Source organism: Danio rerio, chromosome 8 (genome assembly GCF_049306965.1).
Source record: "Danio rerio strain Tuebingen ecotype United States chromosome 8, GRCz12tu, whole genome shotgun sequence".
NCBI lineage: Eukaryota > Metazoa > Chordata > Actinopteri > Cypriniformes > Danionidae > Danio > Danio rerio.
Genome location: NC_133183.1, coordinates 63,942,501 through 63,970,000, shown reverse-complemented (window position 1 = coordinate 63,970,000; position 27,500 = coordinate 63,942,501). Strand labels below are relative to the sequence as shown.

The 27,500-nt window shown below is 38.7% G+C and overlaps 1 protein-coding gene across 6 annotated transcripts in view; it reads left to right on the top strand.

The window, feature by feature from the left end:
• mib2 (MIB E3 ubiquitin protein ligase 2) overlaps positions 1–27,500 on the top strand; it is a 57,514-nt gene that overhangs the window by 8,920 nt on the left and 21,094 nt on the right. For 4 of the 6 annotated variants that reach the window (XM_073909599.1, XM_073909600.1, XM_073909597.1 and 1 more), the window contains 3 exon segments: positions 11,023–11,391; positions 14,459–14,630; positions 24,365–24,471. In XM_073909599.1, the coding sequence (XP_073765700.1) occupies positions 11,023–11,391; positions 14,459–14,630; positions 24,365–24,471 (648 nt within the window). 6 annotated transcript variants of the gene reach the window in all.

Below are 27,500 nucleotides of genomic sequence, written 5' to 3'. Positions count from 1 at the left end.
ATGTAAATATCGATGGACTCTTTTCACAAAACTGTTTATGACATGTTTATCAGCCATCAGCATCCTCAATCCTTAAAGTTTTGAATATTTAGATTTTTTTTAAAAGCGTGCATACATTTATAAAGCTGTACCTAATTACCACGAGTGAGCGCTTGTGTGAGGTGTGTGTAATGCAGTGTGTATGGGGGGGGCCGGACAGGTTATGGGGGGCTGCGGTTATCAGTCTCGCACTGTTGACTTTATTTTTCTGGAAGTGGTGTAAACTCAGTCGTGGAGTTTTTCTTTGGTTATTTGAGCAAGTAGGAATGCAAACCGTGTATTTGCGGTGCTCCCCCCTTCACTGCGCTCTGAGTTGATCAGTTTGATGAGTGGATTATTGCTGATGAAGATGGAGTGTGTTTAATGCACGTGCTGACCTGATCTGACCTTTTCACACGTCTTTATGAAGCTTTGAGAATGAGTCACGCTCGGGTGTAAACCTCCGCTCCATTGAAGCGCTCAACACTGTACGTGCATGCTACTGTTACTGTTTATTTTACTTTATTTAATTTATTTAGTATTACACTTAACTTACATTTATTTTAAATATTTTATTATGAATATTATTATATAATTGTATTTAAAATAAAAAAATATTTCTGATGAATATGCCGTTTCCAGAATCTCTGCTGTTGTTGATCGCCACAGAAAAGAACTGATAGTTGTCTCAATAATTAAAACAGAATAATTTTGTCGTAAATCGTAAGTATGTTCACATTCAGAGCTCTCCTGAACATTCATGAGTTATGAAATCAAACACGTTTATTAAATCCAATTAATTCCAAATGTGGATTAATCAAGCTGCATTTTAATTACATGCATAATAGTCATATTAAATATTTCATAACATGTCGGCGCCGGTAGCCTAGTGGTACTGCGCGCTGACATATAGCAGCAGTGTGCTCGTGGTGACCCGGGTTCGACTCCCATCTCGAGGTCCTTTGCCGATCCTTTCCCTCTCTCTGCTCCCAGTGCTTTCCTTGTCTGAATTCTCTACTGTCCTATTAAAATAAAGGTGAAAAACCCCTAAAACATAATTATAAAAAAATATATATATTTATATTTAATAACATATTTAATAGTAATATTTTTATTAATACTTTACATAGAAAAAGGCCAGGTAGGATAGTGTATAGATTTTGACAAGCACATGTTGAGTCATTTTAATTCCATTGTTCTTCATATAGGGGCGACACGTGGTCAGCACTGTGGCCTCACAGCAAGAAGGTCACTGGTTTGAGTTTCAGCTGGGTCAGTTGGTGTTTCTGTGTGGAGTTTGCATGTTCTCCCTGTGTTGGTGTGGGTTTCCTCCACAGTCCAAACACATGCGCTATAGGGGAACTGATCAACTGAACTGGCCGTACTGTATGAGTGTGTGTACGTGAATGAGTGTGTATGGGTGTTTCCTAGTACTGGGTTGCAGCTAAAAGGGCATCCACTGTGCAAAACACATACTGGAATAGTTGCTGGTTCATTCCGCTGTGGAAAATGAATGAATGACTCGGCTTCACTGTAATAAACAGGGACACAGCATCAGTAATGAGCTGCGGAAACAGTTCAGTTCTAATAGAAATACACGCTTCACATTTTTGCTGAAATCCCCACAGACGGACTCTTCCGAGCGCAGAAGCATTCCTGTAGTGTTTATCTCATCCTATTTCCAAATGCACTCCGGCCTAAAGTCAACACAACTTGCAGCTATTTTAGGAAACGCAGCCGCTTTCTGGAGATATGCTATCTTCTAGAGCTGCGTAGATCCAGGAGCCTGCTATTAAACCAACACTTTTGTTTTTGGAAATGTGCTCATGTTACTGCTTTACTAGAGTTAAACGCGTGTAAACAGTTCCTGTATTGTGTGTTTACCGTTTATATACTGTCATGAGTTTCATTATTAGACCTCCATCTCTGCTCTGTCCACCTCTGAGGTTGTAAATTCAGCTCTACAGTTCAGCAAAGTGACTTTAAGTGACATCTCAGTAGTTTTGAAACAATATTGTGTAAAATATATAGACAAATACGTCTGTAAAAACTCAATATCTACCGGTGGTTTATGACCAGTAGAGATGAGCTGAAATCCGCGGCTTCATACTAATCATCCACCCGCCCGCGCATATAGTTTTATCTGATATATGTATCCGCACCCCGTCGTCACTTTAATAATTGAATTCTTCGTTTTAGGCATGATGATAGGTCACCGTGGATGTTAACAGCAGGTTCAGTGAGCTTTAATCTGAGCATCTCTGATAGTAACGTAATAGGTTAATCGTAAACGTTTTTAAATGAAGATTTATTTATAAAAACAAAAGTGTGTCTTTAGACAACGTTTTCTTCATTTTCAAATGCAGAAAGTAAAAATAAGACCTTTGAGATTTTACAGATACAGGAACAAGAAAACAAAAAACTAAAAGTCTGGTTTATACTTCTGCATCAAGTGACCAGCGTAACCCACGGCACATGGAACACGTGTAGCTGTGCATTTATACTTCTGCTGCTGTCTCTGTTGCTCTGCATTAACACTTCTGAAACACTAGTGGGCAGTGAGGTGTAAATGTTCCTCTGTGTCGAGTTTCTTCGCTGCTGTTTTGTTTTCCTGAACACTTCCGGGATGTACAAGTGGCTCAAACTCGCTCATTTTGAGGCAGGAACCGGCGGACGTGCAACAACTTTAACTATGAGGCAAACACAGAACAAAACTTTCCATCCGGAGCTCCTTCACGGGACTCCACACTTGTAAACAATCGCTGCATTGGGCTCGCGCCATTCGCGCGGCTTACGGTCCCGCCCAGACTCGTCAGCACTACCAAGCTGACCAATCACAGAGCTTGCGCTACGCGTCGTTGCGACGTGTAGTTACATTTTATGAGAGGTGCACGTCAGCGACGGCCACGGCGTAGGGCTATGCATCAACACTGTAGCATACGCGTGCGTTTGACGCAGAAGTATAAATCAGCCTTTAACGGCAGCTCTGTCGTCTTTATTTGGCCTTTTTCGTGACACTGTGCTCAAACAGAACAGCATCTACTGTGCCTACATTTGGGCGATTCCGCCTCGCCTCAAACACACGGCCAGCTGCACTGAATGAGCGTTCGCTCGCACCGCTTGTAGGAATGAACAAGATTCTCCTCAAAGGCGCTGCAGTCGTGGAAATAAGCGATCTTGCTTCTCCCAGAGCAGCAGATTCACTTCCATTCATTTTTAGACGTTAAAAACTGCTCGTTCCGCTGTTTGATGTTGCTACCTGATATTTTCTTATTACATTATTTTACTCGGTCTGTATAGTCATGCAAACATTTGTTTGTAAAACAAGTAGTTTGACCGTTTTCTGCCATTTATTAATAGTCATTTCTCCCATAGACAACTAAATCGGAAGTTCTAAAACAATCGCGAAAACAGGCTAACACCGGCTGGGCCAGTTGGTGTTTCTGTGTGGAGTTTGCATGTTCTCCCTGTGTTGGCGTGGGTTTCCTCCGGGTGCTCCTTTTTCAGTCCAAACACATGCGCTATAGGGGAATTGATGAACTAAACTGGCTGTAGTGTGTGTGAATGAGTGTGTATGGGTGTTTTTCCAGTACTGGGTTGCATCTGGAAGGGCATCCGCTGCGTAAAACATATGCTGGAATAGTTGGTGGTTCATTACTTTGTGGCGATCCCTGATAAATAAAGGGACTCAGCTGAAGGAAACTGAATGAATGTCTAAACACTGGTCTTTTTTGAGCGAGATGCTAACGGTCTAATCCGATTCAATGATCTATGCTAAGCTAAGCTAAAAGTGCTCATGCCAACCCAGAGATTGATAAAACTCGCCTGTTTACCTGAGATGGGAATACTTGCAGAAAATGAAGGGTGTAGTGTTTCTTTAAATCATGAGTGCCGTGCTCAGATGTGTTGTGGACGGAGCAGGGAGATGTGCTTGTGATGTTTGTTCTGCTGTAGTTTGATTCTCTCTGGAGTTTCTAATGAGAGCAAAGTTCAGCCCAAAACAAACAGCTGTGGACGCTGGAGTGAAGCGAAACGCACTGACGCAGAAGCAGACGAAGAAACACGCCGGCTGTGAGTCTGTTGTGTGTTCGCTCAGCTATAAATGTTTGTCATTACATTCTCTTTCTCAAGGCTTTCCGGAGACATGAGGGAAAATACAGTGTTATTGTTGGAGGAGGCCATTCAGGCTGCGTCTGCATCAACACTCGCTGTTACAACTCCATTATAAGGTATCAAAACATCCAATCATTGAACACTTTAAATTAAAAACAATATATATATACATAATGTTCCGTAATCAGCTAAGATGTTGCTAGAAGTATTTTTTATGAATGGGTGATATACACTCACCGGCCACTTTATTAGGTACACTTCACTTGTACAGTGTTAGACCCTCTTTTGCCTTCAGATCTGTTTTAATCCTCCATGGCTGAGATTCAACAAGCTACTGGAAATATTCCTCAGAGATTTTGCTCCATATTGTCATGATAGCATCACACAGTTGCTGCAGATTTGTCGGCTGCACATCCATGATGCCAATCTCCCGTTCCACCACATCCCAAAGCTGCTCTATTGGATTGTGCTCTGGTGACTGTGGAGGCCATTTGAGTACAGTGAACTCATCGTCATGTTCAAGAAACCAGTCTGAGATGATTTTCTTCTGCTGCTGTAGCTCATCCGCCTCAAGGTTGGCCGTGTTGTGTGTTCAGAGATGCTCTTCTGCAGAGCTCGGTTGTAACGAGTGCTTATTTGAGTTACTGTTGCCTTTCTATCAGCTGGAACCAGTCTGGCCATTCTCCTCTGACCTCTGGCCTTATCAACAAGGCATTTGCACCCACAGAACTGCCGCTCACTGGATATTTCCTCTTTATAGGAGCATTCTCTGTAAACCCTAGAGATGGTTGTGCGTGAAAATCCCAGTAGATCAGCAGTTTCTGAAATACTCAGAGCAGCCCGTCTGGCAGCAACAACCATGCCATGCTCAAAGTCACTTAAATCCCCTTTCTTCTGCTCGCTTTGCACTGCTGCAGATCGTGTTGATCATGTCTACATGCCAAAATGCAGTGAGCTGCTGCCATGTGATTGGCTGATTAGAAATGTGCGTTAACCAGCAGTTGTACCTAATAAAGTGGCCGGTGAGTGTGTATTACATCCATTAATTCCATATATTGATCATTGTGACAGGCTCAGACTCAACATTGCGATATCGATGCTGAAACCATATATCCCGCAGTGCTATTGTTGGTTGTTGGAGCTCAGCGCAGTGCTAATGTCGTGTTTGATGAGTTCTGGATGTGTTTGGCCGCGTCTGGAGGGTTGATGTAATCACTGTGCTGTTTATCCTGGATGAGCATTGATTTAGCTCCTCTCTCTTCTGCTCTTTTAAGCTGCGGGTCCACATATGTGTGTGATGAAACCCAGAGGTGTTAAACTGCTCCTGCCGTCCCAGATAATATGCGTCTTTATCATGTTTGCTTCTCATCTCAATTGAATTGACGGTACAATTATAATAAAGGTGACCTGTTATGCTCCTTTTTAAAAAGATGCATCTGTGATGAGTGTGTGGTGAAAGTGTGAGCGAGAATACACACAGATGATGCTCTCAAGCTCTCAGAAACTCACCCTTTCAGGCTTTGATCCTAATTGTGGCGTTTGGTGACTGTCGCTTTAAATGCAAATGAGATTGTGCTCTTTTCAGAAGAGGTGTCGGTGATATCAGTATAGTGCATGTTCATTATGACAGTATATTGAATATCTGCATAAATGTCTAGTAAATAATGGTGATCTGGGTTCATCTAGACTCTGCGTCTGCCCTCTGAATGGCTGTAGACTCCAGTGACTAAGTGAAGTAGACCAAAAGATCCTCAAAAGCTTGAGAGAATGCTGAGATCTAAATATTTATCAGGATATGTGATGACTTGTATTGCTGGACTATGTGACAAATCGCAATAATTATTCACAGTAAAGTGGTCATGATATCAATACTGTGCATGTTCGTTATCAGGATAAGTTGAATTATTGAATATTGGCGTATGTCAAGTGATTCATCTTTATTTCTATAGCGCTTTTACAATGTTGATTGTGTTAAAGTAGTTTAAGATAGATGATGTTCTAGGAAATTAAAAAGGTAATCCGGGTTCATCCAGACCCTGTGACTGACCTCTGAATTGCTGAAAAACTGTAGTGACAGCGTGAAGTAGACCAAAAGATCCTCAAAAGCTTGAGAAACTGCTGAGATTCAAATAATTGAATATATTATTATCAGCATATGAGCGGACTTGTATTGTGAAATGAGGCCATAACATCCAGCAATATAAGCATTTATTCACAGTAATGTAAATAATGGCTTTAACTCCAGTGACAATGTGAGGTAGACCAAAGGATCCTCAAAAGCTTGAGAAAATGCTGAGATTCAAATAATTGAATATATTATTATCAGCATATGAGCTGACTTGTATTGTGAAATTTATTTTGTTATGTTAACTTCTATTGTTAACATCCAGCAATATAAGTAAATATTCACAGTCAAGTGGTCATGATATCAATACTGTGCATGTTCGTTATCAGGATAAGTTGAATTATTGAATATTGGCGTATGTCAAGTGATTCATCTTTATTTCTATAGCGCCTTTACAATGTTGATTGTGTTAAAGTAGTTTAAGATAGATAATGTTCCAGGAAATTAAAAAGGTAAGCGTGAAGTAGACCAAAAGATCCTCAAAAGCTTGAGAAACTGCTGAGATTCAAATAATTGAATATATTATTATCAGCATATGAGCGGACTTATATTGTGAAATGAGGCCATAACATCCAGCAATATAAGCATTTATTCACAGTAATGTAAATAATGGCTTCAACTCCAGTGACAATGTGAGGTAGACCAAAGGATCCTCAAAAGCTTGAGAAAATGCTGAGATCCATATAATCAATTATATCATTATCAGGATACAAGATGACTTATATTGTGTATGTTGTTATGTTAACTTCTATTGTTAACATCCAGCAATATAAGTAAATATTCACAGTCAAGTGCCCATGATATCAGTATAGTGCATGTTCGTTATGACAGTATGTTGAATTATTGAATATGTCTGGTGAATCTCGCTGATCTGTGTTCATCCAGACTGTGAGGCTGACCTCTGAATGGCTGTAGACTCCAGAATAGAGGAAGTTGTCTGATGGGAAGGAGAGCAGTTCCTGTTTTTTGAAGCCTATTTGTGTTTTCGCTCCGTCAGTGTAGAGTTGACCTCACGAGACCAGAATCTGAGCCCCGTCCACAGACTTAGCATTGCATGATCGCCTTTTATTATTTACATGAAAAGAAAATGTAGTTAAAAGTTTCAGATCAATTAAACTCAATTTATAAAAAGACTAGCCTATTCTATTAATTAAGCAATTTTAATTTATTAAATAATTTATTAATTGATTTATTAAATAATGAAATAGATAAGTTTCCTTTCATGCCACCCTTCCGAGGATAAATTCGAACCAGCGACCTTCTTGCTGTTAGGCGACAGCACTACCTACTGCGCCACTGCGTCGTCCTTTTCAGCATTGTATCTCAGATAAACAAACGTGATTGTGAAATATCTGCTCACATATTGTGGTGTTTTTTAAGGGCGTACACTGTAGAGCTGGTCCGTCTGTTCAGATCCGCTCAACAGGTCCAGAGCGCCCCGGGCTGAGAAAGCACACAACATCTGCTGTTATCAGTGTGTGTGGTGCAAACATCTGGCTCATGCTGGATGATTTAATTAAAGCTGAACGTCTAACAGCTTGAACATGCTCAGCTTTCACTCTCCTCATGACCACTGCGCACTCATCCATCACTGCAGTGCACAAACGGACAGCTTTTGTCTTCAAAGTGGGTTGCGCTTGGAAGGGCATCCTCTGTGTAAAACATATGCTGGAATAGTTGGTGGTTCATTCTGCTGTGGCGACCTCTGCTAAATAAGGGACTAAGCTGAAGGAAAAACATTCATTCATTCCTTTTCTTGTCGGCTTAGTTCCTTTATTAATCCGGGGTCGCCACAGCGGAATGAACCGCCAACTTAAATGTATTCACTCACTATCCTTTGGCTTTCCATTTCTGCAGACATTCATTCATTCATTTTCAGCTTAGCCCCTTTATTAATCAGAGTTCGCCACAGTGGAATGAACCACCAATGACTATTCCAGCAAATGTTTTAAACAGCGGATGCCCTTCCAGCCCAGTACTGGGAAGCACCCATACACATGTGAAGATAACTGACAGCAGCTGGATGTCTGGATGAATCCTCTGTTCTAGTTAATGTGCACTTAAGCTTTCAGATTTGCAGGAAGATCAGGCTGGGTTTTTGGCCGTTCAGCAGTTTGCAGGAAACCCCATCTGTACTGTAGTAAAACCAGCTCAGCAGATTCAGCAGCGCCCGCAGAACAGCTCTTAACCTTCCAGACCAGACGCAGTTTCACACCAGTGGATTTATTAATTCATTTGAGTAAAGTCAAGTGTTTTGACTCATCATTTCTGGAAACAGGACAACACTTTTTGGCTTGTCTAGAAAATTATTCTTGATTAAAGAAGTTTTAGATATCTGGACTAGACGCTTTATTCATTTTCCTTCCGCTTAGTCCCTTTATTAATCAGGGGTCGCCACAATGGAATGAACCGCCAAGTATTCCAGCATATGTTTACACAGTGGATGCCCTTCCAGCTGCAAACCAGCACTGGGAAACACTCATATTCACTTCGGCCAGTTTAGTTAATCAATTCCCCTGTACTGCATGTGTATCGACTGTAGGGGAAACCGGAGCACCCGGAGGAAACCCACACCAACACGGGGAGAACATGCAAACACGGAAACATTAACTGACCCAGCCGGGACTCGAACCAGCGACCTACGTGCTGTGAGACCACAGTGCTAACCACTGAGTCACCGTACTTCCTAAACTAGAAACGATGCATTTGTAAATGTTTTATGATTTATTTATTTATTTATTTATTTATTTATTTATTTATGTGTTTATTTATTTATTTATGTGTTTATTTATTTATTTATGTGTTTATTTATTTATTTATTTATTTATTTATGCATTTATTTGTTTATGTATTTATTTACTTATGTATTTATTTATGTATTTATGTATTTATGTATTTATTTATTTATTTATGTATTTATTTTTATTTATTTATTTATATATTCATTTATGTATTTATTTATTTATTCATTTATGCATTTATTTTTTATGTATTTATTTAATTATGTATTTATGTATTTATTTATTTATTTATTTATGCATTAATTCATTAATTAATTTATTTGTTTATTTATTTATTTTTGTTTGTATTTATTTATTTATTTATGTATTTATTTACTATTTTTTTATTTATTTATGCATTAATTAATTAATTAATTTATTTATTTATTTATTTTTGTATGTATTTATTTATTTATTTATTTATTTTTGTATGTCTTTATTTATTTATTTATGTATTTATTTATTTATTTACATTATTATATTTGTTTTTCTGTGTTTCACTTTTGATCTGCTTTAATCTTGTAAACCCTTGTTGTCGTCTCTGACCTTCAGGAGCGGTTTTTCTGGTTGATGTAGTGTTGATAGTCAGTCATGAACACGAGACTCTTGTCCTCCTTCACAGTGATGATGATGATGATGATGATTCAGCTGTGTTGGTGCTGGTGTCTGCACAGTATTGTAGATCAGGATTTAGACTGAGATCCTCCTGGAGTGAAAGGTTATTAGTAGAAAGCGAGCGGCTGATGAAAGAGTTGATGACGAATCCCTCCAGATCCAGCTGAAGTAACTCAGGAGTCCGGCCAGAGATGTGCTGCTGTTGTGTGTGTTACTCGTCTCTAATCGCTGATTTCTTTTGTCTTCGTCATGATGACAGCACATAGTATTAGACTACATGTTCTTCAGGACAGTGGTGTTCAGCTTTGCTGGAGATGATCTGAAAAGATTCTCAGGGGGTTAATAATATTGACCGCTGTTTACTGTCATTATGTGATGTATTTCTCAGCACAATTCAGTTCGCTCTGTGTTTGTATGAGTGTGTGAGTGTTTGTGTATGTGTGTTTTTGTTTGTTTGTTTGTGTGTGTGTGAGTGAGTTGGCATGTGTGTGTGTTTTCGTGTGTCTGTGTGTTTGTGTGGGTGCGTTTGTTTATGTGTGCATGTGTTTTGCATTTGTGTGTGTGTTTGTGTGTGTTCTTGTGTGTGTTTGTGTGTGAGTTTGCATGTATGTGTTTGTTTTCATGTGTCTCTCTGTGTGTGTGTGTGTGTGTGTGTGTGTGTGTGTGTGTGTGTGTTTGTGTATGTTTGTTTGTGTGTGTGACTTTGTGTGTGTTTATGTGTGTGTGTGTGTTTTGCATTTGTGTGTGTCTTGCAGTTGTGTGTTTGTTTATGTGTGCGTGTGTTTTGCATTTGTGTGTGTGTTTGTGTATGTTCTTGTGTGTGTTTGTTTGTGAGTTTGCATGTGTGTGTTTGTTTTCGTGTGTGTGTGTGTGTGTGTTGCATTTGTGTGTGTCTTTTGCAGTTGTGTGTATGTTTGTGTGTCAGTATGTGTGTGTGTGTGTGTGTGTTACTGTGTGTTTGTGTGTGAATGTTTGTGTGTGTGGTTGTGTGTCTGTGTATTTGTGGGTTTGCATGTGTGTGTTTTTTTTGTGTGTCTGTGTTTGTTTGTGTGCGTGTATGTGAGATTGTGTTTGTGGGTGTTTGTGTGTGTACTTGTGCGTGTCTGTGTGTGTTTTTGTGTGAGTTTGCAAGTGTGTGTTTGTTTTCGCCTGTCTGTGTGTGTTTGCGTTTGTTTGTGTGTGTGAGTTTGATTGCGTGTGTTTGTGTATGTGTGTGTGAATGTTTGTGTGTGTGTGTCTGTTTTTTGCATGTATTTTGCATTTGTGTGTTTGTGTGTGTGTGTTTGTGTGTGTGTGTTTGTGTGTGTGTGTGTTGTAATGATGATTTAGCTCAGTTTTCTCATCACACGTGTTTTTTCTGTGTGTTTTCAGTCAGCCCTGATCTGTCTCCAGAGACTCTTGGATCCGTGCCACTTGCAACCCCTCCTCGACCCCAGACGGCCAGTTCGGCTCCGCTCCCGCGACCGATACGCAAACACAGCGAGGCGGGCCCCAGCGGGCAGCCGGCGCGCGGCAGCATGGAGGTGGGCATGCGGGTGGTGCGCGGCGCGGACTGGAAGTGGGCAAACCAAGATGACGGAGAAGGACACGTGGGCACGGTGGTAGAGATCGGCCGGCAGGGCAGCACTACTACACCCGACAAGACGGTGGTGGTGCAGTGGGACAGCGGGACTCGAACCAACTACCGCAGCGGGTACCAGGGAGCCTTCGACCTGCTGCTGTACGACAACGCTCAGATAGGTCAGAGCAAACGTGTCATTACAGTGGGGACATTCGATTCTGTTGCTAGTTGCTGTTTTACTTATTGGTAAACTTTTTATACCATAACAGAGTTGACGACAGCAGAGTTCTCAATAGCAGAGTTGACAATAACATAGTTGACGGTAACATAGTTGACAATAACAGAGTTGATGTCATTGATGGTAGCAGAGTTGACGTTAACTGAGTTAACGGTAGCAGAGTTGACGGTAGCAGAGTTGACGGTAGCTGCGTTGACGGTAGCAGAGTTGACGATAGCAGAGTTGAAGATAGCAGAGCTAATATAACAAGCGGTTAATGATAACAAGTGGTTACGGTAACAGAGTTGATGCCAGCAGAGTCAACGATAGCAGAATTGACGAAAGCAGAGTTGACTGTATTGGAGTTGATGGTAACGGAGTTGAAGGTAACAGAGTTGACGTAACAATAATGTAGTCGACGAAAACGTAGTTGACGAAAACGTAGTTAGCAGAGTTGATTGACGGTAGCAGAGTTGACGGTAGCAGAGTTGACGGTAGCAGAGTTGATTGACGATAGCAGCGTTGATTGACGGTAGCAGAGTTGATTGACGATAGCAGAGTTGACGGTAGTAGAGTTGATTGACGATAGCAGAGTTGACGGTAGCAGAGTTGACGTTAACAGAGTTAATTAACGGTGACAAAGTTGATTGACGGTAGCAGAGTTGATTGACGGTAGCAGAGTTGACGGTAACAGAGTTAATTAACGGTGACAAAGTTGATTGACGGTAGTAGAGTTGATTGACGATAGCAGAGTTGACGGTAGCAGAGTTGACGGTAGCAGAGTTGATTGACGGTAGCAGAGTTGATTAACGGTGACAAAGTTGATTGACGGTAGCAGAGTTGATTAACGGTGACAAAGTTGATTGACGATAGCAGAGTTGACGGTAGCAGAGTTGACGTTAACAGAGTTAATTAACGGTGACAAAGTTGATTGACGGTAGCAGAGTTGACGGTAGCAGAGTTGACGGTAGCAGAGTTGATTGACGGTAGCAGAGTTGATTAACGGTGACAAAGTTGATTGACGATAGCAGAGTTGACGGTAGCAGAGTTGACGTTAACAGAGTTAATTAACGGTGACAAAGTTGATTGACGATAGCAGAGTTGACGGTAGCAGAGTTGACGGTAGCAGAGTTGATTGACGGTAGCAGAGTTGATTAACGGTGACAAAGTTGATTGACGGTAGCAGAGTTGATTAACGGTGACAAAGTTGATTGACGGTAGCAGAGTTGACGGTAGCAGAGTTGATTGACGGTAGCAGAGTTGATTGACGGTAGCAGAGTTGACGGTAGCAGAGTTGATTGACGATAGCAGCGTTGATTGACGGTAGCAGAGTTGTCGGTAACAGAGTTGATTGACGATAGCAGAGTTGATTGACGGTAGCAGAGTTGTCGGTAACAGAGTTGACGGTAACAGAGTTGATTGACGATAGCAGAGTTGTCGGTAACAGAGTTGACGGTAACAGAGTTGACGGTAGCAGAGTTGACGGTAACAGAGTTGACGGTAACAGAGTTGATTGACGGTAACAGAGTTGACGGTAGCAGAGTTGACGGTAACAGAGTTGATTGACGGTAACAGAGTTGATTGACGGTAACAGAGTTGATTGACGGTAACAGAGTTGACGGTAGCAGAGTTGATTGACGGTAACAGAGTTGATTAATGGTAGCAGAGTTGATTGACGGTAACAGAGTTGATTAATGGTAGCAGAGTTGACGGTAGCAGAGTTGATTGACGGAAGCAGAATTGATTGACAATAGCAGAGTTGATTGATGGTAGCAGAGTTAACAGGTAAAGAGTTGATCACCGTAGTGTCTATCAATCTCCTGTGTCCTTCGTTCATCTTTAGGAAACAAATGAAGATATATTAGATGATCTGCGAGAGCTCCCTTATCCTCCATAGAGAACAAAGTCCAGAGAACATTGTCAAAACATTCAGTGTATCTTCAGTGGTTCATCTGTGATCACACCAGGCTCTAACAACACTCAGTGTGCTAAAAACGGTAAAAACACGTACAAAAAGAAAAAACCCTACTTTGTTTATCACCGTCTCCTGCATCAGATCAGGTTGTGTGTTTACTACTACTCTAATAATAGCGATGCTGTACATTATAACACCCACAGTAAACACAAACCTGATGAGGCTTGTGACGGTTATTACATTTTCCCACAGGTTATCTGAGATGTGACAACACTGGTAATACCAGTATCCAAGAGGAAGTGTTGTATCTAAATAGCTTAGAAATACTGTGTGCTACTTCATCACTTTCACTTTCAAATTGTTCTCAGTATCTCCTCTAATATTTGTTCTTCTGGAGAAAGTCTGATTTGTTTTATTTCAGGTAGAATGAAAGCAGTTCTTAATTGTTTTAAAGCCATTTTATGGTCAATATTATCAGTCTCTTCAGCAATATCAGTGTTGGATTGTCTCCAGAACAAACCACTGTTATACAATGACTTGCCTAATTACCCTAACTTTACCCTAATTACCCTAGTGAAGCCTTTACATGCCACTGTAAGCTGAACACTAGTGTCTTGAAGAATATCTAGTCTAATATTATGTGCTGTCATCATGATGAAGAGAAAATAAATTAGTTATCTGAAATGCATTATTAAAACTATTATGTGCAGAAATGTGTTAAAACAATCTTCTTACTGTTAAACAGAAATAAGGAAAAAAATATTAAGTAATTAAACAGGAGGGCTAATAATTCTGACTTAACCTGAATAATATGACTGTTTAACAAACTTTAAGGTTCATCATCATAACCTGTTTTCTTGTAAATGCAACAGTAAAATTATTTCCATTTTATTGCATTGGGAGGTTTAATGGTGGATATTTAGTAGATTCAGACCAGCGGAAACTAAAGAACCTCCCCAATCAGAGCTAATGTTCAATCTGAAGAAATAAAGAATGAGAAAATTCAAAGAGTGTTGATTCATTGTTTATTACAGTTAATAAAGATGATACTTGACCAGTAGTTTTAGTAGTTTTCATTTCCTGAAATATCTGTTCATTGTCTTGTTCTTCTCAGGGGTCCGCCACTCAAACATCATTTGTGACAGCTGTAAGAAGCACGGCATTATGGGAATGCGCTGGAAGTGTAAGGTGTGCTTCGACTATGACCTGTGCACTCAGTGTTACATGAATAACAAACACGACCTGACGCACGCCTTCGAGCGCTACGAGACTGCGCATTCACAACCGTGAGTTCAGCAACCACACACGCACATGCACACACATGCACACACAAACACACACACACACACACACACACACACACACACACACACACACACACACACACACACACACACACACACACACACACACAACCAGTGTTGTGGGTGATGCATTACAAGCAACGCCCATTACAAACATAATATGTCTTTTCTGAGTAAAGTTTTATTTCTGAAAACAGGTCAATATTTTTTACTTGTCTAGAAAATTCTTCAATATTTAACAATCTTCAGATATTTGGACTAAAAACAAGACTAAAACTCTAATTAAAAAGCATGTTTTGCTGTGTAATTTACAATATTCTGTTCTTAGAAAGTGAAATTAATAAAGTCCTGCTCCACAGAAGTGTGTTGACGCTGTGTGTTAATGAAGCTCTGCTCCCCCGACGCTCCTGTTTTCCACAGTTTAATGTTAATAGGATTTATCAGTGGGAAAGTCCCGTGCATGAGATTAGATGCTCTTGTATTGGATTGTGTAGCTCGGATGCTCTGTTGTCTCTCTGATCACACTGTATATCAGGGGTGCCCAAACTCTGTCCTGGTGGGACGGTGTCCTGCATAGATTAATTTCAACCCCAATTAAACACACCTGGACTAGCTAATCAAGCTCTTTTTTAGCTATACTACAAACCTCCAGACAGGTTTGCAGAAGTAAGTTGGAGCTAAACTATGCAGGACACCAGCCCTCCAGGACTGAGTTCGGGCACCCCTGCTTTATACTGTATTCCTGGAGCGCAGAGTCAGGTTTTCTGTCTTCAGGGTTTATTCATTTATTTTCCTTTAGCTTAGTCCCTTTAATAATCAGGGGTTGCCACTGTGGAAGGAACTGCCAACTATTCCAGCAAATGTTTTACGCAGTGAATGCTCTTCCAGCCCCAACTTAGTACTGGGAAACACCCATACACACTCATACACACACACACACACACACACACACACACACTTATACACTACGGCCAGTTTAGTTCATCAATTCCCCTATTGTGCATGTGTTTGGACTGTGGGGGAAACAATGATCTACATTGTAATGCATGGGGAGATTTAATGGGCCATGGATATTTAGTAGATTCAGACCAGGGGAAACTAAAGAACCTCCCCAATCAAAGCTAATGTTCAACACGAAGAAAGAATGGGAAGATTCAAAGATTAACCCGTTTTATTTCCCCTAATTTCTGTTTAACTTTGAGATTGTTTTCAACACATTTCTAAATATGATAGTGTTAATAACTCATCTCTAATAACTGATTTATTTTCTCTCTGTCATGATGACAGTAAATAATATTAGACTAGATATTCTTATATAGACACTTCTATACAGCTTAAAGTGACATGTAAAGGCTTCACTAGGGTAATTAGGGTAACTAGGCAGGTTAGGGTAATTAGGCAAGTTACTGTATAACGATGGTTTGTTCTGTAGACTATCAAAAAATATATGTAGCTTAAAGGGGGTAATAATATTGAGCTTAAAATGGTGTTTAAAAAATTTAAAACTGCTTTTATTCTAGCCGAAATAAAACAAATCAGACTTTCTCCAGAAGAAAAAAATATTATCAGACACACTGTGAACATTTCCTGAATCTGCTCAACATCATTTAGGAAATATTAAAAAAAGAAAAAAAATCAAAGGGGGGTGAGTATTTCAGACTTAAACTGTCTATATATTAAAAAAAAAAAAAAAAAAAAAACTATATATATATATATATATATATATATATATATATATATATATATATATAGTTTTTTTTTTGTTTTTTTTTTAAATATATAGACAGTAAGTCTGAAATACTCATATATATACTATACTATATATATATATATATATATATATATATATATATATATATATATATATATATATATATATATATATATATAGTTTTATTAAATAAATAAATAAATAAATGTAATAAATAATACAATTTAAGTAAAATTATATATTTTATTAATAAAATGCTAATAAATAACAGAAGGCAAAACAAATGTATTGTGTGTGTGTGTGTGTGTGTGTGTGTGTTTGTGTGTGTGTGTATATTTATGTGTGTGTTAATAAATAAAGTTTTAAATTTAAATGAGCATTTCATACAAACATTTTAAAGAAAATGTAAGACAGGAGGGCCTTCAAAAATGGATCAGAGAAAGAAGTGGGCCCAGAAGTGGAAAAAGGTTGAGAACCCCTGCTGTAAGGTGCCCCTCTTCACATGTGAGGGAAACCCAGGGATAGAACTTACTAAGCTTTGTTTAAAACTAGTGACTGTGTAATATTCTGTACTGAATAAGGTTATATCTAGAATTTATAGAACATGAATAAGCAGATAAAAAGCACCGTAAACGTCACTTTAAGCTGAACATTAGTGTCCTGAAGAATATCTAGTCTAATATTATGTGCTGTCGTCATGATGAAGAGAAAAGACATCAGTTATTAGAGATGACTAATTAAAGATATCATGTTTATACATGTGTTTATCTATTAAGAAATACTAGTAAACATGTTTACAAATGTAATTTCACAGGAAGGTGTTTACTTAATCCTTCAGCCGCATCATTATCAGGATACGGGATCATTGAAATGCTGTAAAAAGGCTGCATTATATCCACCTACATGCAGACGCTGAGAGAAACCCAATGACCTGTTTCCTTGATGAGACACACTGGACACATCTGCTGTGTGTGTCCGCGTTTGACACTAGAAAAGATTACAGACGACAACGTGACAGAAGCTAACTAGTCACTGCCTTAGCCGATTAACAAGTTAGGCTGTTTTGTTCTTGCCCTGGTAAACATATGCGAGGCCATATGCTGGAGTGTGTGTCCTGACAGAAAAACACACACGACCTCAGCGGACACACATCAGCAATAACAACATCTCTGTTGATAACACTTCACACCGACAAACAAAACATACATTCTTACAGCTTCATTCCTTTAAATAGCTGAGACTGACAGAACTTACAGAAGATTACAGAACTTACAGCCCTTCACTAATGCCAGTCTGTGTATTTGATAAGCTATTGATCAACAGCTATAGTTAACTTAGCAGGGTGTTATATAAATATTTATCCGCAAAAAATGGAAAGCTGAAGGACAGTGAGTGAGTGAATACTTATTTGATTAAATGTACTATTATAAATATGTTAGTATTTAGTCTACAGTCAGTAGATATTATTAGTTTTGTGTTTTATTTATTATTATTAAACTTTTTGTCTGGTCTTACATCTCAAAGGCTTAAAGGTTTAAACAAACAAACTTAAAACACATCTGAATAATAAATAAATTCTTTTAAACCATATATGCGCACCTGTGTGTGTGTGTGTGTGTGTGTGTGTGTGTGTGTGTGTGTGTGTGTGCACTGCAAAAAATGCTTTTCTTACTTAGATGTTTTGTCTTGTTTCTAGTCCAAATATCTAAAATTTCTTATATCAAGAAGCATTTTCTAGACAAGCAAAACATACTGTCTTGTTTTGAGAAAGAATATGCCAATATTAAGAGATTTTTTCCTTAAAACAAGCAAAATAATCTGCCAATGGAGTAAGCAAAATAATCTTATGTTAAAAGAAAAAACATGATTATTTTGCTTACTCCATTGGCAGATTATTTTGCTTGTTTTAAGGAAAAAATCTCTTAATATTGGCATATTATTTCTCAAAACAAGACTATATGTTTTGCTTGTCTAGAAAATGCTTCTTGATATAAGAAATTTTAGATATTTGGACTAGAAACACAACAAAAAATCTAGGCAAGAAAAACATTTTTTGCAGTGTGTTTGTGTGTGTGTATGTGTGTGTGTGTGTGTGTGTGTGTGTGAGTTTGTGAGTGTGTGTGTGTGAGTTTGTGAGTGAGTGAGTGTGTGTGTGTGTGTGTGTGTGTGTGTGTGTGTGTGTGTGTGTGTGTGTGTGTGTGTGTGTGTGAGTGAGTGTGTGTGTGTGTGTGAGTGTGTGTGTGTGTGTGTGTGTGTGTGTGTAGCGTGAGTTCATCATGGCGTGTGGTCATGGATTATTCACGTTTCTATGTTAAGAGGCTAAAGTTGACTGACCTTGATGTCTGCTCGAGACGCAGTAGGGAGAATCGCCATATAAAGTCCCACACAGTTGTGTCACGCCAACTACAGACACGATCCATTCAGTGCGTCTGCTGTTATTACCAACTCTAAAGCTGTCTTTCAAATTATGAAATGGGTTTTAAGGTGTGGAAGTGGCAGAACTACAGGTACAGGTTCAGTATAGGGACCTCATTCCAGAACTGCGGGTTATTTTCAAGCGTTTTGCATTCATTAATTGGTTAACGTAACAGAGTTGACGATTACAGGGTTGACGAGTTAACAAGTTAACTAATAGAGCTGATGATAACAGACGCTAACAGAAATGTTGATAACAGATGGTAACAGAGTTGACGGTAACCGATTCTGCGGTAACAGAGTCAACCAGTTGCCAGTAACAGAGTCTGCGGTAATAAAGTCAATGGTAATAGAGTTGACCCATCGATGGTAACAGAGTTGGCATTAACAGACTTGACGATAACAGAGTTGACTATAACTGACGGTAACAGAGTTGAAGTTCACATGGCAACAAAGTTATTGATAACAGAGTTGACAATAACAGACAGTAACAAGAGTTAGCTAATGAAGTTGACTGTTACAGACGCTTACAGAGTTGACAATAACAGGCAATGACAAAGTTGATAATAACAGACGCTAACAGAATTGACGGTAACTTACGGTTAACAGAGTTGTCGATTACAGATGGTAACAGTTGATAGTAACAAAGTTGAAGGTAACAGAGTTGACGATAACAGAAGGCAATAGAGTCTGCAGCAACAGAGTCAACGGTAATAGAGTTGACCCGTCGACGGTAGCAGAGTCGGTGGTAGCAGAGTCGGTGGTAGCAGAGTCTGCATTCACAGAGTTGACGAGAACAGAGTTGATTGTAACTGACGGTAACAGAGTTGATGATAACATATGGCAACAAAGTTGATGATAACAGAGTTAACGGTAACAGAGTTGACAATAACAGAGTTGATGATAAAAGACGGTAACAGAGTTGGAGGTAACAGAGTTGACTGTAACAGACAGTAACAGAGTCGGCTAATGAAGTTGACTGTTACAGACGCTTACAGAGTTGACGATAGCAGATGGTAACATCATTGACGGTAACAGAGTTGACAATAACACACGGTAACAGAGTCAGTGGTAACAGATTCAACTCGTCACCGGTAACAGTCGACGGTAATAGAGTTTACCCGTCGACGGTAACAGAGTCAGCAGTAACAGAGTCGACGATAACAGAGCTGATGATAAAATACGCTAACAGTGTTGACAGTAACTGATGGTAACAAAGTTGACAATAACAAAAGTTAACAGAGAGTTGACGGGAACAGGGATGACAGTAACTGATGGTAACCGTTGACGGTAACAGTGTTGATGGTAACAGAGTTGACGGTAACAGAGTTGACGGTAACAGAGTTGACGGTAACAGAGTTGACGGTAACAGAGTCGACTGTAACTGACGATAACAGAGATGACGAAAACAAAGTTGATGACAACAGACGGCAGTCTGCGGTAACAGAGTCGACCTGTCGGCGGTAACAGAGTTGGAGGGGAACAGAGTCAACATCACAGGAAATGACATCACTGACAGCAAGTCAATGTTTTTTTCCATCAGCACTTTACAGATTGGTCTGCCTTTAATAACTGATGGAACAGAGTTCACCAGAGCGCAGAGACACACACTAAATGTGTTTATTATCACTGAAATACAGATCATACAGAAAATAGATGCTTCATGCAGATGCATATTTAACTTAGTAAAGTAAACACACGTGCAGTATTTAATGATGTGATGATAACTCAAGCTGGATGGATGATTCAGGAGGTGGAGGCAGTCAGAAATAGCTGTAGTTGGAGTCCAACGAGGATTATAACGTGTAAATTCAGAGCGTTCCTCTGGTTTTCCGTCTCATTGCGTGTTCACTCACAGTCTGCGGATTACGTCTTACTTTTGATCTCAGACGCTCGGCTGAAAGACAAGACACTGCTAAGAGATTTATCCTGATTCTGCTTTAAGCCGTGGAGCGGCGCAGGTGCTGCCATATGGGCAGCATAATATAGAGAAACACAAACCCTCAGGACAACAGGAGACGCAGAAGCAGAGCCGCTGGGCTTTGGCTGATGCTCCGGCTCAGAGTCCAGCGCTGCGGGTGAATTATGGGAATAGGCAGTTCATTTGCTCCACGATCAGATCAGATCTTTACTATAAGGTACGTGCCGTTACTGACGTTTTCCAGCGTTCGACAGGCTCTTTCCTACACCGTACATAACAGCTTGTTGACTTGACTTATCTGTTTATCTGTGCATTCACTGACTGAGCACTGTGTTCGTCTGACAGATCACACTGCTTCTGTCTTTTTAAACCTGTTTGTAGTCTATTTTTAATTATTATTCTTATTATTATTTCATGTTTCTTTTATTCTTGTTTATGTGAAGCACTTTGAATTCCCATTGTGTATATGTACCATATGAACAAATAAATAAACAATTAATTTATACAATTAAAAATACATTTTTAATACTTATTACATTTAAAGTAGCACAAACGCCTCACAGCAAGAAGGTCTCTGGTTCGAGTCTCGGCTGGGTCAGTTGGTGTTTCTGTGTGGAGTTTGCATGTTCTCCCCGTGTTGGTGTGGGTTTCCTCTGTGTGCTCCGGTTTCCCCCACAGTCCAAACACATGCGCTATAGGGGAACTGATCAACTAAATTGTCTTTAGTGTGTGTGAATGAGTGTGAATAGATGTTTCCCAGTAATGGGTTGCAGCTGGAAGGGCATCCGCTGCGTAGAACATATACTGGATAAGTTGGTGGTTCATTCCACTGTGGTGACCCTTGATTAATTAACTGGACTAAGCCGAAAAGAAAATGAATGACTGAATACATTTAAAGGCACGCTTGATTCTGTTTGTCACCAATCTGGCAACCTGCGTCGAGTTTGAGGTGAAGGGGTCGGGCGGAAAATAAAACCCCTTTTCTATATTTTGAATTTGGACTGCAGTACCTAGATCACCCACTAGGTGTCAATCCTACATACTGCAGCTTTAAGTAAATAAATTAACTGTGCATTATTATAAACGGTAAGTTATCAATTTAGGGCGATCTGTTGGAAGAAGGTCGCTGGTTTGAGTCTCAGCTGGGTCAGTGTCTGTTTCTGTGTGGAGTTTGCATGTTCTCCCCGTGTTGGCGTGGGTTTCCTCTGGGTGCTCCGGTTTCCCCCACAGTCCAAACACATGCGCTATAGGGGAACTGGGTAGGCTAAATTGTCCATAGTGTATGAGTGAGTGTGAGTGGGTGTTTCCCAGAAATGGGTTGCAGGTGAAAGGGCATACGCTGCATAAAACGTGCTGGAATAGTTGGCGGTTCATTCCGCTGTGGCGATCCCGGATTAATAAAGGGACTAAGCTGAAAAGAAAATGAATGAAGTTGTCAACGTCACAATTCCAAGTTACAATGGGTTTACTCACATTTTTAAAAAGTAAACAACCAAGTAGACAACAGGTAACACACTGCGGTTTACAGTGTTACGGCTATTGAGAGTCGTATAGTGCAAATGTGGTAAAATTATGCACACGACCTCATGTTGTGTCCGTCAAATTTGCCAATAATCAAAACTATTTGTAGTGCTGCAAAAATGCATCGTGATTAGCTGCATCCAAAATAAAAGTTTGTTTTGACATGATTTAAGTGTGTGTGCTGTGCATATTTATCATGTTTATACGAATACACACATGCATGCATATATATGAGAAAATGTTTGTGTATATTTAGATATAAAATATATGTATATAATATAAATTAGGGGCTGGATGGTGGCGCAGTGGGTAGTGCTGTCACCTCACAGCAAGAAGGTCACTGGTTTGAGTCTCGGCTGGGTCAGTTGGTGTTTCTGTGTAGAGTTTGCATGTTCTCCCTGTGTTGGTGTGGGTTTCCTCCGGGTGCTCCAGTTTCCCCCACAGTCCAAACACATGTGCTATAGGGGAACTGATCAACTACACTGGCCATAGTGTATGAGTGTGTATGGGTGTTTCCCAGAGATGGGTTGCAGCTGGAAGGGCATCTTCTGCATTAAACGTGCTGAGTAAGTCGGTGGCTCAATCCACTGTGGCGACCCCAGATTAATAAAGACTAAGCTGGAAAAAAAATAACATGAATAAACATGGGAAGATGATGGACTTGAACAGAAAATCATCCAAATGACTCGAACAGAATCGTTTATTCATTCATTCATTCATTTTCTTTCAGCTTAGTCCTCTTATTCATCAGGGGTCACCACAGCGGAATGAACCACCAACGATTCCAGCATGTGTTTTAGACAGCGTATGCCCTTCCAGCTGCAACCCAGTACTAGGAAACACCCATACACATTCACACACACACTCACACTCACATGTGTTTGGACTGTGGGGGAAACCGGAACAACCGGAGAAAACCCACATCAACACAGGGAGAACATGCAAACTCCACACAGAAACACCAACTGACCCAGCCGAGACTCAAACCAGCGACCTTCTTGCTGTGAGGCCACAGTGCTAACCACTGGCCACCATGCTGCCCCTTATTCATAATTATAAACACGTTATCTTGTCACACATATCTGAGTGAATCGCCTTTTAGGGGCTTGATTTTGTCAGATGTGACTTGATTGGATGGTTGCGGTTGGCCAGTGACAGGTTGACCCTGCCCTCATGTTCATAAACATTAATCAGAGTGTTCAAAGAGAGAATTTAAAGGGATAGTTCACCCAAAGCTGATCATTTGCTCATTATTTGCTCTCCCTGAAGCGCCTCCAAACCTTTAAGAGTTTCTTTCTTCTGTTGAACACTAAGGAAAGCTGAAAGCCGTCGACTAACGTAGTAGGAAAGACAAAACGCTACAGAAGTCAATGGTTACCGGTTTCCAGAATTTTCCTTAACATTTTCTTTAGATGAAGGGTGAGTAAATGATGACAGAAGTTTCATTTTTGGGTGAACTATCCCTTTAAGACTAACATATTGATAGTAAAAAAACTAAATAAATTTTATTTTGATGTCATTAAGAGATGAACTAGCTCTCTGCAACTCTCACATGGTCGCCCACTGAAGCTAAGCAGGGCTGGTCAGTACCTGGACGGGAGAGCACATGGGAAAGCTAGGTTGCTGCCGGAAGTGGTGTTAGTGAGGGCAGTAGGGGGCGCTCAACCTGCGGTCTGTGTGGGTCCTAATGCCCCAGTATAGTGACGGGGACTCTATACTGCTCAGTGAGCGCCGTCTTTCGGATGAGACGTTAAACCGAGGTCCCGACTCTCTGTGGTCGTTAAAAATATCAGGATGTCCTTCAAAAAAAAAAGTAGGGTTTAAACCCCGGCATCCTGGGTTAGGGTCAGGGTTAGGTTAGGGTTAGGCCTCTGTCCATCATGGCCTCCTAACCATCCCCATATTCCAATTGGCTTCATATCAGTCTCCTCTCCACCAATCAGCTGGTGTGTGGTGTGTGGTCTGGAGCAATATGGCTGCCGTCGCGTCATCCAGGTGGATGCTGCACACTGGTGGTGGATGAGGAGATCCCCCCCCATTGTGTATAGCGCCTTGAGTGCTCAGAAAAGCGCTATAGAAACGTAAGGAATTATTATTATTATCAATATTTTAGGTGTTTATCTGCTCTTCTTCTTGTCTTCTTCTCAGGGTGAGTTTGACGCCGCGGCAGAATCTGTCCAGAATTATCCTGAAGGGAATCTTTCAGGGAGTAAAGGTGGTGCGGGGACCCGACTGGGACTGGGGGAACCAGGACGGTGAGACAGACACACACACACACACACACACACACACACACACACACACATATACAAGCAAAAACTATAGAACAGTTTTTGTAACTGTCAATATGGCAAATGAAGCCCCGCCTTCTAGTATTTGAGCCAATCGTAGATCACTATAGACTGATGACTCTCAGGGGAGGGGCTCGGAGCAGACGTGTGTTCAGGACAGTTTCTGCAGCTTCATTATGAGTTCAGCCAACACTTGCTTCACAGACATGAGAGAAATGTCCACAGAAAGCTTAACCAATCAACTACACTGGAAAACAGATGTCCTCTGGTTTTGTAATCTGTATGAAAAGAACGGAAGGTACAGTCTATCCCATCAAACAAACATCACATGATGGAAAATAATCTGCCAATAGGGTAAGCTGAATATTAATCTTACTTCAAACTAAACACTAGATTATTCTGCTTCCTCCATTGACAGATTGTTGTGCTTTTCTTTGGGAAAAACTCACTTCATTATTTCTGAAAACAAGACTATTATTTTACTTGTGTTCTTGATTGAACTATTTTTAGATATTTAGACTGGAAACAAGACAGTGCAGTCATTTCTGCTCCAGAGCCGGAATTAAAGGCTCCTGAATAAACTAATTAAAGTCTTTGGGTTTACCTGGAATGACAGACGAGTTTGTTGAACTCTAGCTTCGAAAGGAAAGTCACTTCACTGTTTGGTTTGTCTTTATTGATGATTCAATATGTGATAATGTGATCACAACCGACAGGATGTACATTATGCTGATTATTACACGACTACTGGACACTGAACTAGTAGACACAACACCCTGATCTGAGCTGTAATTATTAGTTAAACTCGCAGAAACAAATACCTACTTATTACGATTATTATAAACCCAAGCCCTTGTGTTATTATTAATATTATTTTGATTTTTACTTATTTTATTATTATTATTATTATTATTATTATTATTATTATTATTGTTATTACTATTATTATTATTATTATTATTATTATTATTATTATTATTATTATTATTGTTTTAATACTTTTTATTTGCTATTTTTAATTTTTATTATAATTTTTTATTACTATTCTTTTTATTATTTTATTTTTTATTAATATTATAATTTATTATTATTATTATTATTTTAGTTTTTATTATTTTATTATTATTATTACTATTTTATTATTATTATTATTATTATTTTAATTATTTTTATTTGCTATTTTTATTTTTATTATTTTTTATTACTATTCGTATTCTTATTTTATTTTTTATTATTATTGTAATTTATTATCATTACTATTATTATTATTACTATTTTTTGTTTTTTTTATTTTATTATTATTTTTTTATTATTAATATTATTATTACTATTATTTATTATTAGTATTATTATTATTCAGTTGTAAACATGGTTCTAGACAGTTGGGAACAGAAACAGACGATCATTTTTAATGTTTTTTATTACTTTTTTTGAGGTACTGGAATGTGTTTGTGTCATTAGTTCAATTAGTTGTTATCGGTGAATAACATAACTTGAATTGTCGTTACTGACCAATCAGAATCAAGTATTTCAGAGAGGTGTTTTATAAATGAATGTAAGCGTCCTATTAGGCAGATGAGATATATCAGAGAGAGAGCGAGAGAGAGACTTTCAGATGTACTGTGTGTGTGTGTGTGTGTGTGTGTGTGTGTGTGTGTGTGTGTGTCTCTGTGTGTGTGTGTGTGTGTGTGTGTGTGTGTGTGTGTGTGTGTGTGTGTGTGTGTGTGTGTTTTGTTGCTGATGTTGATGTGAAGATGCAGAAGCTGAACTTGTGTTTCCTCTTTAGTGATGAATGAGTCAAAATGTCAGAAGTGTTATTTATAAGCTGAGTCGTGTGTGTGTGTGTGTGTGTGTGTGTGTGTGTGTGTGTGTGTGTGTGTGTTTAGCCGTGGTTTCGCAGTGTTTCTAGTGCTGCTCTGCTGTTGTTGAGTCTGTGTTTTTAGCTGGTGGTGTTATTAGATGTGGTTGTGGATGAATCTCACTGAAGCTGCTCAGGTTTCACCTCAGATCTCCACATGCTTTTTGCCAGGCAAATTTACAGATTTTTATGATTTAAGATCATTTTCTATGGCATCTATTCAAACATATTTGTGTAAAGAAACAAATGATAAATTCAAGATTTTTATTGAATTAAATTTGTATCATATTATTTTTTTTATTTGAGTTTATTTATTATATTTTAGAATATTCATTCATTCATTCATTCATTCATTTTCTTTTCGGCTTAGTCCCTTTATTAATCTGGGATTGCCCCAGCAGAATGAACCTTCATATTTTAGAATATTTATAAAAAATATATATTTTTTATTGTTATTATTTATACATTTTTATTTTATTTTATTTTATTTCATTTTATTGTAAATATTCAAAATATACTTTTAGGAAAAAAATCACAATAGTCCCAAAATACACTTAGTTTTCTCAATGGATAATATGATGTTATAAATATTTATTTATTTATTTATTTATTGAGCTAAATCTTGATAAAATTTTATTTATTTATTCATTTAATTTTTTTTTTTTAATTTAAATCTTGATAGGGGATTCTATTTATTTATTTATTTTACTCTTGACTGAATTTTATTTACTTATCTATTTATTTAAAATCTTTATGGAATTTTATTTATTTATTTCAAACTTGATGGAGGATTTTATTTATTTTTTATTTTTTTATTTATTTCAATCTAGACAGGGAATTTTAATTATATATATATTTATTTATTTAAATCTTGACGGGATTATATTTATTAATTAATTAATTTATTTATTTATTTAAATAAATCTTGTAAGGGGATTTTATTTATTTATTTATTTAATAAAATCATGACGAGATTTGATATGTTTATCTATTTATATATTTATTTATTTATATGTTTATTTATTTAATTAAATATTGACATAATTTTATTTATTTATTTAATTAATTCTTGACAGGGGATTTTATTTATTTATTTATATATTTATTTATTCATTCATTTTCTTTTTTTATTTAA